The sequence below is a fragment of the Vigna unguiculata genome, chromosome 3, assembly GCF_037176805.1.
Source record: "Vigna unguiculata cultivar grain cowpea cultivar isolate G323 ecotype 2 chromosome 3, ASM3717680v1, whole genome shotgun sequence".
NCBI lineage: Eukaryota > Viridiplantae > Streptophyta > Magnoliopsida > Fabales > Fabaceae > Vigna > Vigna unguiculata.
Genome location: NC_140794.1, coordinates 6129802 through 6148314, shown reverse-complemented (window position 1 = coordinate 6148314; position 18513 = coordinate 6129802). Strand labels below are relative to the sequence as shown.

At 35.2% G+C, this 18513-nt stretch overlaps 1 protein-coding gene and 1 pseudogene across 3 annotated transcripts; both read right to left on the bottom strand.

Annotated features, from left to right (window-relative positions):
- Positions 1-1940: 1940 nt before the first annotated feature.
- On the bottom strand, positions 1941-3489 carry LOC114174929 (ethylene-responsive transcription factor ERF060 pseudogene; annotated as a pseudogene).
- A 10881-nt stretch (positions 3490-14370) lies between these two features.
- On the bottom strand, positions 14371-17612 carry LOC114176009 (DNA-directed RNA polymerase subunit beta). Of its 3 annotated transcripts, none has more exons than XR_014993465.1 (6): positions 17483-17612; positions 16675-17333; positions 16381-16434; positions 16092-16276; positions 15237-15424; positions 14371-14677 (listed from the first exon to the last, which is right to left on the bottom strand). XR_014993465.1 is itself a non-coding variant. In XM_085670731.1 (6 exons), exons 2-5 carry the CDS (start codon positions 17270-17272, stop codon positions 15241-15243), a joined length of 885 nt encoding a protein of 294 aa, XP_085526857.1. In that variant the 5' UTR covers positions 17273-17333; positions 17483-17612; the 3' UTR covers positions 14371-14677; positions 15237-15240. The 3 variants fall into 3 exon arrangements, 2 of the variants coding, with proteins under 2 accessions (XP_085526857.1, XP_027916686.1); XM_085670731.1 differs by having other exon boundaries at positions 15237-15288; XM_028060885.2 differs by lacking the exon at positions 15237-15424.
- Positions 17613-18513: the final 901 nt, after the last annotated feature.

The following is an 18513-nucleotide window of genomic DNA, read 5'->3' as shown; positions in this document are numbered from 1 at the left end:
TTACACTCATTTTGAAATCATTCAATATTTTTTCAATAAAAATTATTATACGCTAAATTTCAATTTTGAACTCTCATTCGTTTTTTATTTGTGATTTTAGTATTTTTTTGTTTTTTTCAATAATTTTTAAAAAAATCTGAATTTTGAATTTAATGTTCAATTTTATATATGTTTACTTCTTTTAATTTTTACATTTTAAGTAAAAACATAATTTGATGGTATCTTAAATGAATAGACTAGAACTGGGTAAAACTGAACCAAAATAAACAAAATAAAATGTATACAAAACTAAGAATTAAAACAAAATACATTATTTTTTAAAAGATAGGGATTAAAGGCACATGAGCTTTAAGCTTTATCCCCTGATCACAGAATCCTTTTACCAAGTTGAAGAAGCATACACATATAATTTGTCTTGGGGTGGTTGTCGAGAATGAAGAATAAGAATATAGTTTTTGATTTTTATGCATCTATCTATTTTCGCATTCTTTCTTACTTTATTCATTGCATTGCATTGCACCTTTTCAATTCCAAATTCCTTATCTCAACCCCACACCATATCAGACACACACTTCTTCCTCATCTCCTTTCTCCTTTTCTGTCAAAATTCCCCATGCTTTTATTTATTTATTTATTGTTATTATTATTATATTATAAAAATTAAAGCTTCCCTCGTACTCTTGTATTATTTACTTCAAAATACCATTTTTTTTAATTAAATTGTTTACTATACAATAATTCTAAAGGCAAGGCTAAGGGTACACATTTATCTCTTCTTTCAGAACAAAATACATTAATCTTAACTTATATAAATCGACTTCATATCATATCATAACATTAATATTACAAACAACATCACATTAAAAATTAAATTACAGTTATATTTTGTGACAATGAAATTTAGATTAAAAGAGATGAGTATATGCAACTTCTTATATTAGTAGAAAATATTTTCTAGAGCTATGAAAAGTCTTCAAACAAATTATAAACTATTTTTTAATATTGTATGTTTTTAATTGGGTGACAAATACACAGTATTTTCATCTTAATTCTAATTCATTGAGAGACCAATTTATTTCGTTAGATTCAATTTATTCTGAACCTGTTTAATATTGGAGTTAGATATTTACTTAGTGGTTGATATTCTTATTTGTTTTTTATTTCAGAAATGGAATCGCAAGTCCCACCAATCTCTGGAATGGTCGAAGGGAATAAAAGAGTTGACACCAATAAAAAGTTTTTCATTAATCTCACGAAGAATGGTTAGTTCCCTTTGACCTCTTTAATGTGGCATTAGGAGGTTCGTAACCTTCACAAAAGAAAATATAACTTGGAGCATCAAAGACACCTTTTTCATTTCATTTTGCAAATATATCCTAATTAAAAGTAGCATTAATTTATAATTTTACTGTTTAAATGAAAAAACACTAGATATTATTATTTTTAATCGAAAGGGGAAAATAAGATTAAAGAGATAAGTTTTTATATGTCTTTGAATTACCCATTTAGTAACAAGTATTCCCTTTAAAAAAATAAATATTACATGTACTGATATTGTAATTAACTTTTTATAACAAAAGATAAGTTTTAGTAGCCCATAGGAATCTTCTCTACTAACCATGCATGCTAATTAAACTCTAACAAAAAGGTAATTATCATATTAAAAATATGTTTAAATAAAACAGTATTAAATTCTACTAATTAACACTCCTCTAAGCATTAGTCAAAAGAAGTACTAAAACTCGTGTATGGAGGAGAAACAAAGCTGCGCAAACAATTTGGCACCACTCAGAACCACTCAGAATTGACGACAGTTCTTGCTAGAATCAAACACCGTTTATAAGTGATTAAATGTTATGTCTGGTTAGCGAATTTTTATTACAACAATTATTGGGTGTAAAACAAGTATTAGAAATTAAGATGACATAGCTGTTCTCTGCTTTAGAGGAACATGTAAATATTTCATATATTGGAAGTACAGATTAATTACAATATAGAAGAAAGAGAGGAGTAGAAAAGTCCCATGATCATGCAAGTAACAAAAAACACCAGCACACCATGAAGACCAACCTCTCTGATTTCACTGCCTAAAATTTGCAAGCCGTGTTTCAGCAAAACATCCGCAAATGTCAAAAATTCCATTGCAGAAGCAGCCAAAGACACCCAAACATAAACCCTAAAAAATACAAAACATAATTGCGTATGAAACCCAAAAGCAGAGGAAAACAAAACCAGCCATTTCACATCACGCTCACGCACTCATATAGCTGCCCAATCAATCTCCACCGAAGGGTACTTCTCCAACCCAAAACTCTCCATTTCATCCCACTCATAATTACAACGTGAGAAATCCGAGAAATCCGAGAAATCCAAGAAAGTCACACCCGATTCAGGCGAAGAAGACTCGCCGCCGGACACAGGCGATGATAACAATGGGTTCTCGTTCCCGTTTTCTACCTTAAAATTGTCGAACTCGGGACAAACGTTGGATTGCGCCACGTCAGACTCCAGCAGTGCCAGCTCAGCAGCAGCGTGGACCTCGGGCTTCACGTCTTCGACAGAGCAACACGTTTTTTGCTGTTCTTGTTTGGCCAAGCTCTCGCAAATAGCTTGGAGCTTGGAGTCGACGGAAGAAGGTAGCGGCTTGTAATCTCCGAATTCGCCCAATACGAACGCTCCCTGGTGTCGCAGATGAGGGAAGTTGAGGCGCGCGAACTCGCCTCTGAGCTTAAACGCTGCGTTGTCGTACGCCAACGCCGCTTCTTCTCCGGTGTCGAATGTTCCCAGCCATAGGCGCGTGCGGTTCTTCGGGAGTCTGATCTCGGCGACCCACTTCCCCCAATGCCGTTGCCGCACCCCTCGGTACAGCTTCGCGGCTTTCGCCGCCGCGCCACCGTGCTTCATGGCGACACGTTTTGGACCCAGCTGGGCTTGGTTTTGACGTTGAGTTGAATAACCCATGTGCTGCTGAAGCCCAACCTGCGCCTGAATCTGGAGGATTTGCTCTGGGGTGAGTTGGTTGAGCTTGATTTGGTTGGTGGAGGGATACGAAGTAGATGAAACGAGAGAATAATCAGAAGAAGAAGAAGAAGAAGAAGAAGAAGAGGAAGAAGAAGCGGAATCAGAAGAGACGGAGAAATAATCAGTTTTGACAAAAGGCTCAAGTGCTTTCATCAGCTCCTCACTGTACGGATCTAGGAATTCCTGTACGACGTTGCAGTTGTTGTACATATCTATAGCGGCTGCCATGTTTTACAACAACCAAAGAAAATCACAAAAAAAAAAAAAGGTTTTCAAGAGCCTGTCTCAATTCCAAAACCAGAGAACAGGAAATGAAGAACTCAAAACTGCGAGTAGTTGTTTATTTCTATTTTTTTTTTCTTAAAAAAAGAAGTTGAAAATCTAAGAAGCTGAATCTGTTGTTGAGAAGAGAGAGAGAGAGGGAGAAGGGGTTTGTAGTGTGAGTGGCCTCACTTTGTGAGCTTGGCTCTTGCGTTAGCATGGTGAGTGAGGGCTGCTTTATATACTGTGCTTTAGCTTCTTCTTTCAATCACTCCTTTATTCCGTCATGCCTATCCAATTGAAAAATGCCACCTATGCAATACCTCATTACTCAATGCCACATGCCCACCTTACACGTGTCAATCATATAGTGGTTTAACTCATCAGAATATTTCCAACTTTTTTTTACATATAAAATCCTTAATCAATATCACACCACAAATCAATTAAAAGTTATTTTTAAACTAAAAAAAAAAAAGTTGTTTACCTCATCAATTATCTTCTTTTACAAGTAATTCATATAAGTGACACTTCTATTAAAACAATATCTTCATTCATAACAAAAAAATTATTTAAAGATGCTTCCATCGTTATTATATGTTTTTTAAAATGTAAAAGTAAACTTGAGAATTTTTTTTTCAAATTTAAATTTTAATAGATTAAGAGAAATTCTTTTACCAACTTCTTGTAACATCTATAATAGTTGTGGTCAATGAAATAAATGAGTAGAGTCAAGTATTTCAACTCCGGGTTCATGAGTGACAAGGAATTTGACGTTAACCTTTTGCTAAATTATTATTTCAACGATTTTAATTCAAAAATTTACTTGTAAAAGAATTGAGTTTAATTTATCCGACTGAATTATAATTTAATTATTTTTGTCCATTATTTTGGTATGTTTTAGATGATGAGGAAACACAGTTTGAAGATTATTGCGTAAAAAAAAACGTGGAGAGGTAGTTATCGGAATGATGATAAGAAAATATAGTGTCACAAATTGCGGCGCCACAATGTTGACGAATTGTAGGGTCATGGTTCCCTTAAACGCAATTTGCATTGCAAGCGTTTCTTTTGTGGAGAGGGCAAGTGACTTTTGGATCCTATTCCCTTCGCGTTTGCCAAAGGTCATAGTGGACCCATCTCCATCGTTCTTTTTTCTATTTACTTTTTTATCAATTAAAATCATTTTTTTTAACCAATTTCTATTAAAATAATATTTTATTCTTGTAGAAAGTTTTCATTCGAGATTCTTTGAATTACGCATTCGTCGTTTATCGATTACTCTTCAAACAAGTTCTTAAGCCTTTTTCTATATGTGAATATTTCAAGTGAGGAATAATTGTGATTTAATAAAGAAAAAGAAAATGAGAGTGTGGGGCCCATCCCTGACGCGCCCACACGTCGATTCCTACGTGGAAATCACTTTCAAGGAACGCAAAACAACTATTGCTGCTTGTTTCTTTGTGTACTTATAATTTTCCTTCTCAAAACTCCAAGATTAAAAATCATAAATTTAATGGAAAAGGTTATATTCAATTTTGTGATAATATATAATGATGGATAAATTAGAAGAAAGGTATAAACGAGAATAAAAAAAAGCTACTTTTGCCATGCTTCATTACTCCACAAAAACAATTTCATTATCATAGGGTTGCGTCATTTTTTAGAATAAGGCAGAGAAAGCGACTTTGACATGTGTGCCACATAATAATACATCACTCGATGAAAGACCTTTTCGCATAGAAAATGCCAACTACCCAACTCTTCATCAACTATTCAAATATGAACTGTGTATTTTAATATTTAATTAAAGGGAAAAAAATGCAAAGTGATTTAGTTCATGCAGGACAAAAATGTTTTTTATTTGTGGAGAAATATAAAATATTGGCTGGTCTGGTCCCCACTAATCTTAGTCTTAGTACCCATGTTAAAAAAACAAGTATTGAAAAACTTGAATAATTGATGTCGAAATTGTTAGGAATCAAAGTGTGAGTCTAAGTCCCACATTGACCAGAATTGAGAAAGTAGAGCACCATATAAGGATCAAGGCCCATAAACCCATTGCCTTAAGGTTTTGGGTTGAGAGTGGTGTCAATGTCTTATGTGGTTGGGCTCAGGTCTCATTGGTGTTGTTCTCCCCGGTGAAACCCCCTCTGTAAAACCTAACAAGTGGTATCAGAGCTCTTGGTTGGGCTATATTTACTTGCTTGAATGATGGAGGCAAATGCAAAGATGGTTGCTTTGAATGGTACAAATTATCATTTGTGGAAGGGCAAGATGAAAGATTTATTATTTGTCAAGAAATTGCATCTTCCGGTCTTTGCTACACAGAAGCCAGATTCTATGTCTGAAGAAGAATGGGACTTTGAGCACCAACAGGTATGTGGTTTTATTCGGCAATATGTTGAAGATAATGTTTATAATCATATTGCTAATGAGACACATGCCAGAGCTTTGTGGGAGAAGATTGAGTCTTTGTATGCTTCTAAGTCGGGCAATAATAAATTGTATTTGTTAAATTGCTTGATGAATTTGAGGTACATGGAGAATTCTTCTATTTCTGATCACTTAAATGAGTTTCAAGGGCTCCTAGATCAATTGTCAGGAATGGGCATAAAGTTTGATGACGAAGTTATGGGATTATGGTTGCTTAATACTCTACCAGAGTCTTGGGAGGTATTTCGGGTTTCAATTACAAACTCTGCCTCGAATGGTGTTGTTTCTTTTCAGATGGCAAAGAGCGGTGCTCTTAATGAAGAGATGAGAAGGAAGGCACATGGTTCTTCATCTCAGTCTGAGATGCTTGTTACAGAAGCTAGGGGGAGAAGTCAGAAAAAGGAACATAAAGGTGGTAGAGAGAAGAGTAGGAGCAAGTCCAAGTCAAGATACAAGAATTTAGAGTGCCATTTTTGTCATAAAACTGGACACATTCAGAAATACTGTTTTAAGTGGAAAAAGGAGAACAAAGACAAGAAGGGCAAACAGAGAGAGAATGATCATGATGATGATGATCGTGTCACTACTGCTACAGATGGTGATCTTGTTCTTCTTCGTGACTTTGAGTCCGTTAATCTTGTATCTGATGAGAGCATGTGGATTATTGATAGTGGTGCTACACTGCATGTTACATCTAGGAAGGAGTTCTTCACATCTTACACTTCTGGTGATTTTGGAGTGTTGAAGATGGGTAATGATGGTGAGTCTAAAGTGATTGGTGTTGGTGATGTTTGCCTGCAAACCAACATGGGAGTGCAGTTGTTGCTTAAAGGAGTCAAACATGCTCCGGATGTCCGTTTTAATTTAATCTCTGTGCAGTTGCTTGATGATTGTGGTTATGACAATCACTTTGGTTCTAGTAAATGGAAGCTCACCAAAGGTAACTTGGTTATGGCCAGAGGGGAGAAACAATCTAAATTGTATTGGACTAAAGCTTTGGTTGCTAAAGACAGTGTGAATGCTATGTATATGGAGGCATCTTTGTGGCACCGGAGGCTTGGTCATATAAGTGAGAAAGGGCTTAACTGCTTAGCTAAAAAGGATGTGCTTATGGGATTGAGAAATGCAGAATTGGAGAAATGTTCTCATTGCATGGCTGGTAAACAAACCAGAGTATCTTTTAAGAAGCATCCACCCTCAAGGAAGTCAGAATTACTTGAATTGGTGCATTCTGACGTTTGTGGCCCATTAAAGGTAAAGTCATTTAGTGGTGCAGTTTACTTTGTTACTTTTATTGATGATTGTTCCAGGAAGCTATGGGTCTATGCTCTTCAGCGGAAAGGTCAAGTACTTGAAAAGTTCAAGGAATTTCATGCTATGGTTGAGAGGCAATCAGGCAAGAAGCTGAAATGCATCCGTAGTGATAATGGTGGTGAGTACCGTGGACCTTTTGATGTTTATTGCAGGCAGCATGGTATTAGACACGAGAAGACTCCTCCTAAAACTCCTCAGTTGAATGGTCTAGCGGAGAGGATGAACAGGACCTTGGCTGAAAGGGTTACATGTATGCTTTCAGAAGCAAAGTTGCCTAAGCACTTTTGGGGAGAGGCATTGCTTGCAGCTGTGCATGTTATTAATCTCAGTCCCGCAGTTGCTTTGAATACTGAGGTGCCAGACAAAATTTGGTTTGGTAAGAATGTTAGCTATGATCATTTGCGTGTCTTTGGTTGCAGGGCATTTGTTCATGTTCCTAAGGATGAAAGATCCAAGTTAGATAAAAAGACAAGGCAATGTATCTTTATTGGCTATGGTGAGGATGAATTTGGCTACAGGTTTTATGATCCTGTTGAGAAGAAGCTTGTTAGAAGTCGTGATGTACAATTCATGGAAGACCAGACCATTGAAGACATTGATAAGGTGGAGAAGACCACACCCGAGAAAGATAGTAATCTCACTGATGGTAATCCGATGAGGTTGCCCGCTCACAATTTGGAGAATGTTGAAACGGAAGCTCAAGACAATGAGCAACATGGTGATGTTGATGATCAACAGTTTGGAAGTGGAGTAGAGGTTCCAATTGATGATGCTCAAGAGGAACATGATGATGATGACGATCTTGGTGATATACCTGAATCACCTCAAGTCCAACTCAGAAGGTCTAATAGACAAAAACAACCTTCTACAAGGTATTCCTGTGATGAGTACATAACCTTGACTGACGGTGGAGAACCTGAGTGTTTTGAAGAGGCTTTGGATAGTGAAGAGAAGAAACAGTGGCTGGATGCAATGCAAGATGAGATGAAATCTTTGCATGATAATCACACTTACGACTTGGTGAAATTGCCTAAGGGCAAAAGGGCATTGGAAACTAGGTGGATTTTCAGGGTGAAACAAGATTCAAATTCTACGCTTCCAAGGTACAAGGCCAGATTAGTGGTGAAAGGTTTCAGACAGAAAAAGGGTGTTGATTTCAATGAGATTTTCTCACCTGTGGTGAAAATGTCATCCATCAGAACTGTGCTAAGTTTAGCTGCTACTCTTGATTTGGAGGTTGAGCAGATGGATGTGAAGACAGCTTTCCTTCATGGTAATTTGGAGGAAGAGATATACATGAAGCAACCTGATGGTTTTCTTGTTAAAGGCAAGGAAGAATATGTGTGTAGACTAAGGAAGAGTCTATACGGTTTGAAGCAGGCTCCAAGGCAGTGGTATAAGAAGTTTGAGTCTTTTATGTGTGAGCAGGGTTACATGAAGACTACTTCTGATCATTGTGTCTTTGTTAAAAGTTTTTCTAATGATGACTTTATTATCCTGTTATTATATGTTGATGACATGCTTATTGTTGGAAAAGATATTTCCAAAATTGACAGGTTAAAGAAGACACTTGGCGAGTCTTTTGCCATGAAAGACTTGGGAGCTGCTAAAAGGATTCTTGGCATACATATCTCACGTGATAGGAGAGAAAAGAAGATTTATCTATCACAAGAGCAATACATTAGGAAGGTGTTGCAGAGATTCCAGATGGAAAATGCTAAAGCTTGGGCAGTTTGATGTATGCGATGGTGTGTACAAGACCAGATATTGCACATGCTGTTGGTACAGTTAGTCGATTTTTGTCAAACCCAGGTAGAGAGCATTGGAATGCTGTGAAATGGATTTTGAGGTATCTTCATGGTACAGTTGATATGAAGCTTTGTTTTGGAGGTGATAAACCTACTTTGATGGGTTACTCAGACTCAGATTTGGCTGGGGATATTGATTCCAGAAAGTCCACTTCGGGCTATTTGATAAAGTTTGCAGGGGGAGCTGTGGCTTGGCAATCAAGACTACAAAGGTGTGTAGCGTTGTCTACTACAGAAGCAGAGTTCATTGCTATTACTGAAGCATGCAAGGAGGTGTTATGGTTGAAGAAATTCTTGCAGGAGCTTGGTTTTAGGCAAGATAACTATTCATTGTTTGTTGATAGCCAAAGTGCTATCCATCTTGGTAAGAATCCAACTTTTCATTCTAGATCCAAACATATTGATGTGAGGTATCATTGGATACGTGATGCTTTGGATGCTAAGTTGTTGGAGTTGGAAAAGGTTCATACAGATGATAATGGTGCTGATATGATGACTAAAGCATTGCCAAGAGGGAAGTTTGAAGTTTGTTGTGAGATCGCCGGTTTGGCGGTTATCTCCACATAGTTGTGAGGGGGAGATTTGTTGGGTATTGGGCTCCCTTCCTATGTGGAGAAAAGGCCCAAAATTTGAGAAGCCCATGTCTCACTTAAACCTAGTGGAGAGGAGGCTATAAAATAAAGAGAGAGGCAGAACAATAGAGTCAGAATACACTGAAAGCCCTAACACATAGAGGGAGAGGTAGAGGGAAAATTCTGTTCACGTTTTTCATAGAGCTGTCGCAGTAAATTCGGCGCTGCGGATTCGTTCACCGTTGGATCGGGCTGAAATTTTTACAGCAGGTTCGGAACTCATTGCTCTTCATTCTGACCGGTCGGATCTTTGATACGAGGTCTGAGTTGGGAGATATTAATTTCGCACTGCAGCAGTGATTTGTAGAGGTTTTCCTCTCTTGTTCTTCTCTATTTGAAAGCTTTGTTGCTTTGTTATTTGGTTGGGTGTTGGCACTAATTTGTGCTATTGATTAAGACTCTTTTGTACTCTTGTTGATCATAGTGAAGCTATTTCTTTGGTCTGGACGACTCGTGGTTTTTACCCTTGATTTGAGGGGTTTTCCACGTTAAAAATCTTGGTGCCTTTATTTGTGCTTTTGGTGGTTTATTATTGCTGCTCTTTGATTATTGCTCCTCATAGATTCTTGCAAGTTAGGGGAAATTATATCCGCTGCATTCTCTGGTATATTGTTTGTTATTGTTTTCCCCATCAGAGTGGTATCAGAGCCGATGGTTAATACCGGCTCAGACGAGTGCAGTACCAGTATGGTCCTAGTAAAGCGTGTCCCGTTAAGAAAGAACGGCGGTACAGAAAAGGACAGAAAAGGAGTACTCGTGGTTGGGCAGCTTCCGCTGGAGGGGGAGTGTACCAATGGGGTTGAAGGGACTCACCCTTGAGGGGGAGAATGTTAGGAATCCAAGTGTGAGTCTAAGTCCCACATTGACCAGAATTGAGAAAGTAGAGCACCATATAAGGATCAAGGCCCATAAACCCATTGCCTTAAGGTTTTGGGTTGAGAGTGGTGTCAATGTCTTATGTGGTTGGGCTCAGGTCTCATTGGTGTTGTTCTCCCCGGTGAAACCCCCTCTGTAAAACCTAACAGAAATAATATTTTAATTATTATAATATATGTCAGCATGAGAAAAAAGTATATGACTGTTTAGTAATCTATTATCATTTTGTTTAGTATATCTAACCATTCATAAAATGACGAAGTTATCATATAATTTATGACAATATGGTATGAGAAGACAATAGCGAAATAGGTTACACTAATAATACTTATAAAAAATGTTATCTAAATGTGGAAATGTAAAACAAAACCCCTCCAATTTTTTTTTCTTTTTTTCATTTGGAAATTATTACAAACAAAAAATAATTTAAAGAAAACGAAACAAATATTTTAACATGTACGCAACTGTTTCATTATAAAGGAGCTGAAATGCAATAGTTGGTGATTCAATTTTGGAATCTAGTAAAAGAAGAAAAACAATACAAGAGTTGTTGGTTAATTACCTAACAATAAGAGTAAGTATTTTACTAAAAATTTCACACGTCTTGATGATATCAGAATAAAACCTTCTCCTTTATGAAAGAAAGAACGTCTAGAATGTGCTTTTTGGTAAATATTTATTTAAGAATCAATTTTGAATGAGAATATTTTTCTTTTGAAATATTATACGAAGATAATATTCCCAGTTACAAATTCACTCGAAATTCTTAAGGTGTTGGTGAAATGATGAAGCATAACTGATTTTAGATATATATTGAAACTATAGTTATCATCTCTTTGTCGACCATTTTACCATTTACAGTCTATTTTCCAGTTTTGTCCAGTTTTGGTAAAAACAATAGACACTGAATTGCAAGAACAGTGACAACTTTTTATATTTTTTTTTTTTATAAAAATGACATAAACTATACACGTCGACCTTAATCATATTCGGACCACACTAATGAGTGATGATGTTAATGAATTGTCTAATCGTAGATCTTCAAAGTTGTCTGCAATGGAATCAATTATTGTTGTAATCTATCTCCATTAAGTGCTAATAATGAGCTTTTTAAAAATATTTTTTCAGGTCTATACCAATTATCAATAGTTCCATTAAAATTGGAACAAAGAATTTCACTTTTTGAAGTTTGAAGGAAGTTGGAGTGAAATGGCTTATTATGAAAATTTGAAGTCAGCAAATAATTAATAGACATTTTTTTTAGTGAAATTAATTATGTTATTAGAAGGAATTCATAACCTAACATTAAACTGAACCATTACTCACATTCATTCAGAGTAATAATTTTGTATAAGAATTCAAATAAATAATTGTCACCCTTGCAAGCCACATGGGCCATGGGCCGGGGATGTTTATATGTGGGTTTCATGTGAAGACTCAATATAAATAAAGGACAAATCATAAAAAAAAAAAAAAATAAAGCATCTCTAACTAAACTAATCCGAAATTAGCCAACGTAGGATGTGCACTCTTTTTATATTTCCTTCACGTTGTGCTGGTTCAATTATGAGGTGTTCGGGGTTTGGATAATATTGTATAACCATTTGGATAATTTGTGCTTTATCACTTCATAAACACCAATTAAACAATATTAATTCAAGGTTTAGATGACTATCACCAGATTTATTTAAATTATGAAAAGGTTAGTGCAGGAGAATTATTAAATTATAATCAGTATAAAAACTACTATATGAATTTGAACCAATCTTATGCCCTGAAATTAACGTTATTGATTTTCTTCTACATATATGGTTTTATTATAATATTCGTTTTGAATTTTTTTTTTCATACTAAATTTATTTTCGAACAACTCCATCCATTTTTTTAGTTATTAAAACTTATTACATGATAGTATGCACGTAACTCTGTCACGTCTTTTAATTATTTGAAATTATTATATTCAAATAATTTTGTTTATTGTCTGAATACAGGACATTACTTATGATACATTATGTAAGATTCACTTTCTGTTTTAAAAATTTTTGGGCCTGACTTTATTAGAGGATTAAGGTCAGTCCACTTGTTTTTTCAAGACTCCTTTCAGCTGTCTAGACACTCTCATTTTGAAATAAGGAACTTTACTAGGGCTTGAGTTACAGTCTCATCCAAGCTTACCGAAAGCTCTCCCTCCGCGTAAGTAGAACTCAAAACCCAAGTTTCTTTCTGTTTCTAAGCCCTGGTTTCACGTTAATCGCGTCATGGTCTCATTTTCATCCTCCTATGTTTTGTTTTCAGCTCCTTGAGCTGTTTCAGGTTATGGTGTTCCTTCCACTTAGGATTGTCCCCTCATAGTAGCATCTATCAAGGTAAGGAAATCTAGGATTTAAAACTTTTTATAAATATTGCATGTTTTCTGGTTTCCGAATTGTGTTTTCGGTGCCTTTTGATGTTTATGTTGTATGAAAATGAGTTGCTTGAGTTCTTAGATCTGCATGTGTGAACAGGTGAAAACCTTCTAATCTCGCCCAAACAAACAACTTTCGCCTAAGCGAGAGTAGCAGGAACTCACCACTGGTTTCTGTTCAAATTGTCGCTCAAGCGGCAAGCTTCTATCTTGAGCGAAGAGTAATCTCACTTAGGCGAGAAGGTCTCGCTTAAGCAAGAATTCGTAGAAAACTCACAGTGTCACTATTTGAGCTCTCGCTCACACAAAAATGCCTAGCTTAAGCGAGAGAACCTTTGTCGCTTAAGCGAAAACTTCTAGCTTAAGTAAGAATGGTGCAAACTTATTTTTTATTCTCTTATTTAATCTGTGATTGGCTGTATACCTTAAGAAAGCTTGAAGTATATAACTATGCATGTATAATGAGATATGTTGAACTGAAATTGTTTTGCTCGGTATGAAATGATAATGGTTTTGTGAGAAGAACATGTATATGACATGTGCTTGATGTGATTTCATAAGAAAACTTTATGGTAGTGATATTGTAATGTATATAATTAGATAATAATTCAAGTAAGGTTGCATCCTAATATTCATGAATCCGAATAATTGAGTTAAAGGATCTTTATTGTTTACTATCACATGCTTGTATGCTTACTGAAATGTCTATCTAAAAATCTGCTAGTTTATTTATCATAAAAATTTATTTTCTTAGCTTATCCTTTCTTTTTATGTTTGTGTTCTTGGCTTTCAAAATAAAATAAAATAACTAATGACAAAAAAGTTGAAAAGATTGATTGCATAGATAAAGATAAAATGATAGTGATTTGAGAGGTAAAAAATTGAACTAATTGTTAATTAAATTAACTTTAAACTTAGTTAAGAAACATTTTTAAAAAAGCAAGTGCTCAATGTATGATGTTCAATAACCTACTAAAATGATAAATGAGAGGATTCAGACTTCCAATATAAAAGTAGGTACATAATAGTAAAATTATGTACTAGAAAAATTGAAATCGAACACCAATTGTTGTCACATGCCACATATCAGCTGCTTTCCAAACAAACCAGATCACTTTTTACAGTCTTTTTTTCTTCTTCTGAATTGCTATATCAATAACAAAAACTTAATTGTGTATAAATGGCTAAACCTAGGAAGGATAAAAACCAATTTCAATTATGATTAAGAAAATTAAGAGTTATTTATTATTATTATTATTATTATTTAGAATGCACAGTGACAAATCTAAGACCTTAAATATAAGACCTTAAATTAATGGAAATTATTTATACAAAAATAATAATAATTCAGATTATAATAGATTATACCAATAAGAATTAAAAAAATAATAAATTATACCTATAAATTAATATAATATAATATTTTTCAACAGTCTCAAACACACTCTAAATACGTCAGAAGATAATTTCACCTGTCCAACATTGTAGAGAATCCTAAAATTGTTGCCAGTCACCCAAACCAATCTAGGAATTAAAAAATCTATCGACCATATAACTTTGAACAGAAAGAGCATGCCAAATTTCAGTCCTCTCAGGACATCCCAAAAATGCGGTACAATTGTCCTCAAAAGCATGTTGATTAAAATCATAATGGAATCGGTGGAAACAGCTGACGTGACAAATGTACATGTAGACTTGCAAGTATTATAGCCACCGAGTTTACATAAAATATACAAATATTAAAGCAACAGATGACAATCTGCATATTAATTGAAATTTGAAGCCAAGAAACTTATGTGCCAAGCAATCTTACAATGAAAAAACGGATTGGAATACTACTGTTTTTCACTATGGCTGTTGTCATTCGAATCAAGATCAGTCTTGCAGCGTTCTCTCAAATCTTTTAGTGATTCAAAGCTTGATTCCTGAAAGCAAAATCAAATCATTCAAAGCATTAGGTGAGAAAATGAAAAGAATAAACCGGGTTATAGGTAAGAGAATTTAACATCGACAACCAAGGTTATTAAACTTCAATATATATATATACACTTGTGGAAGTTCCGTTGGCTCAACTTGTGGATCCAACTCGTAGACTTTACAAGTCTATGTCATATAAAAAAAAAATAAAAATAATACCATCTCAATTGAACATTTCAACACCATGATTAACAATAATTTCATAATTTTAAATTTAGTAGTGCATCACTACTATACAACTTCAAATCTACACCAACCACATAACATACAATTACAAAACATAAGTAAAAATTACAGCAACCAAGTCCTTATTGTGGGATCTAAAATGAAAACGAAAAACAAAGAAAGGGATAAAAAACAACAACCAAGTATTTATTGAGAGAACTCTATCAGAGGAGAACGAAAACAGAGGGAGGACGGAGAACGAAAAACAAAGTGCAATGAAGGGATTGAAAACTCCCAACAAAGGGGAATGAAAACAAAGGAAAGGGAGAATGAAGAGGTAACCTGTTCAAAGAGCAAATCCAGTTGACGCCCCCAAAGAAAAAACGTGATGCAGCTGTGGAAGGAAGGTGAAACATTATGCAGTGTAGTGGCAAAATCCCGTCAAGGCAGTGACAATGTTTAGAAACACAATGCGGTGTGATGTGGTGCTCCTTTGAGAAACACAAACTCTATCGCGATGCGCTGCTCCTCTGAAAGCGCAAACCCTAATCCGTTCAGAAAATAGGAAATGCCAAACGAAGGCCAAAAAATGAAACCTCCCCCAAACTCACTGACTCCTAAGTCTACTCGAGTTTATCGAGTTAACAAGATTCTATTTCGAATCTACTGGAAAATGAGTTTACATTCAAGTAAACTGATAGACGGTGAGTGAGACCTCGTAAACTGGGACGAGTTTCATGCTGACCCTAGAGTTTTGATAACCATGTTCACAACATAGCATACCAATAACTAAATAATCATATGCATAAATTAAGAAATGGCTTTTACAGAGGCTGACTTGTACTAAAATTGGTTGAGCCCATAAAGGAAACAGAGAATGTGAAAACCCATAAAATTAAATAAAAAATGAGAGAGATAAAATAATGTGCGAGACATATTCTATTAATAGAAGCCAATAGCATCTAACAATTAAGAAATTAACCAATCAAGTTAACTAGCAAACTAAACCTCTAACACTCGCCTCCATATAAAACAAGCTAACATTTTGAGTAGTTTACAGTCTCCATAAAAGCAAATGGAACAATGGATAGTGCAAAAAGACAGAAAATTGAATTAAGAAACTTGTATGGCAATGGAACCAACAATTCCAGCAGGATTAAAATAATAAACCATGTAAGTGATAGCGTTGAAACTTACTAGGTGGCTACTTTCTTGGGCATACATATTCTGCATTTGAACAAAGAGCGACTTCCACTGATGCACAAGGGACAATTCTAAGTTTAATGACTCCTCACTTTGGTGCTGGCCATGCATTACTGTATCCTCTAATCCAGAAAATTTCTGAATGACCAGTTTTGCTTCTTTCTGACTCTTCCTTATAGCTAGCGAAAAGGATGAGCATTTAAAACCTCAATGCTAGAAGAAATAATATAATAACACTTGACTGTAACAGAACAAAACTCCTAAAATGGTTAGTAGAACTTACCACTTAATCTACCCTTGGCATCCTGGTAATGGAGATCCGACCAGATATAAGCAGCTAGTGATCAACATAAGCAACACCCATTATTACATACTAAATAAAAAATTGTAAAAATAGGAAAAATCTTGATACAATTCCTTAAGCACTTTTGGTGGTGTTCTTCAATCAAAGTTAGAGTTCACCTCAGTAACTATTTAAACCTTTAATGCAAATTTTATTAAGTGATATGTAGCTCTAATTTTAGTTGACACAAAAAAAAACGCAAAAATTAGATGCATACAGATAAACTCTAACCACCTTTAGAGCATAAGGAACAAGTGCAAGATTTAATGTCCGCAGCATCAGTAACAGGATTCGATGCTCCATCGCCCTTATGCCCCGAGCACGGTTTCAACCCCCGAAAATTAGAATCATTAGAGGCAGAGATTGACGGCATTTGCACGGCCCCGCACCTGGGAGATCCGGAATTGTCAACAACACAAATATCCTTGTCCCCGCTTTCAACAGCACAATCGATTGGGGCAATTCCTTCATCCTTCTCCCCAAATTCATACTTCTTCAAACCCAACAGATTCTGCTCCCGCGATCCCTCACTGGGCGAGCACGGTTTATGGTACGAGCTTGAAATATCATCGCAAAACGGAAACAAAATGGGTTGGTTTTCTTTTGGTTGCAATAAGACCTCGTTGCTATGGTGAGCCTGTGCTCCTAATTGCATTTGGATTTTCTTTTTGGCTAAACTTTCTCCACCTAAGCGCATTTGCTTTGTGAACTGCGAGTCCCCACCATCGCTGGAAACTAAAGAAAACGGCCTTTTCGACGGGCAATTCGTGACATCCGCCAGACGGGGACGGATTTTGAAAAGCCCGTCACTGGAATCATGGTTGCTTCCCATGAAATTTTGATAATGGAAAATCTTAAACGGAATCAGTGAAGTTGCCTATTTGAAACCCTAACTGCAAGAATACAAAGAGTAAAGAAAAAGAATTGGGTTAAGATGAATTGACCTTGTGAAATGGAGGAGGACCCGGAAGCTAATTTGAAACTGGTTGGGATTAGGGTTAGAGAGAAGAAGAAGAAGAAGAAGAAGGTTAGTAACACTCACTTGTTGTTCCCTCTTTTGAATTAGCGCGAGAAGAAAGTGAGTGACCCATACGCAAAGATTCTGGGGCGGGTAAAAGCGGGTTTCAACTTTGAATTGTAGCTTTTCGAAATATACTCCGCGGCATTCTCATTTATGGGCCCAATCATCGACCCAATGGGCCTAACATTTCTCTATTCGTCAAGTAACCTAGTGAAGTGACCCCCTTATGTGACTATATTCAAATTTAGTGTCATTTATTTAACCAAGGAGCTTTCTTTATTAATGAAAGCCCTTCATTTTTCGAACCAAAAGGTACTTTTCTTATTCTACAAATTATGCTCCTATTATTAGATACCAGCACCAAAAAATATATAAAATTCAAATATATTAAAAATAATAAGTTGAAAAATAAAAAACAAATATTTTACAATAAAAATATGTTTTTCTTTTAAAATTTTCTTCTCTGTCAATGTTTAGTTTATATATACATACATATATATATTAACATGCAAAGAGTTGACTTTTTCCTTTTAAAGAAATAATGTATAATCATCGGAATATTTTATTAGTAATTTTTGCTTATTTATACGTGGGGTGACAGGTATTGAGAGTGATTAATGAAAAACTCATTCCAATATATTTGTTTTTAATCTACCGTTAACTAAATTTATAGTTGATTATTCCATTGATTTACCGCTTAATTTTCTGGTACAATCGCATAAATGTGTCTGCTTAGCCAATTCTATTTGTTTTAATATGATATCAAATCATATAAGCTTTTATTTTCTACCTTTCTTTAAATTTGTTGTAAAATAATTACACATTTAACCCGTTCTTTTATCAAATTTTCACTTAAACATATAACATAAGTGATTAACGAAAACGAAATATGAGTATAATAATTTCATAAGTTTTAATTAGTAATTTAGTCTAAGTGTGATAATTTCACATGTCTTAATTAGTAATTTGTCGTCATCATTTTCTATTTTAAATTTTTTTTTATTTTTTTCTTCCTTCACCTTCCTTCATCTCCTTCCATCTTACCACCCTCC

Coding starts and splice junctions, on each gene's coding strand:
- LOC114176009 (XM_028060885.2), bottom strand. CDS start 17,272: ATGGGAAGCAACCATGATTCCAGTGACGGGCTTTTCAAAATCCGTCCC. Junction 16,435..16,674: donor TTGTTCCTTATGCTCTAAAG/GTGGTTAGAGTT, acceptor GTTGATCACTAG/CTGCTTATATCTGGTCGGAT. Junction 16,277..16,380: donor TGCCAAGGGTAGATTAAGTG/GTAAGTTCTACT, acceptor CCTTTTCGCTAG/CTATAAGGAAGAGTCAGAAA.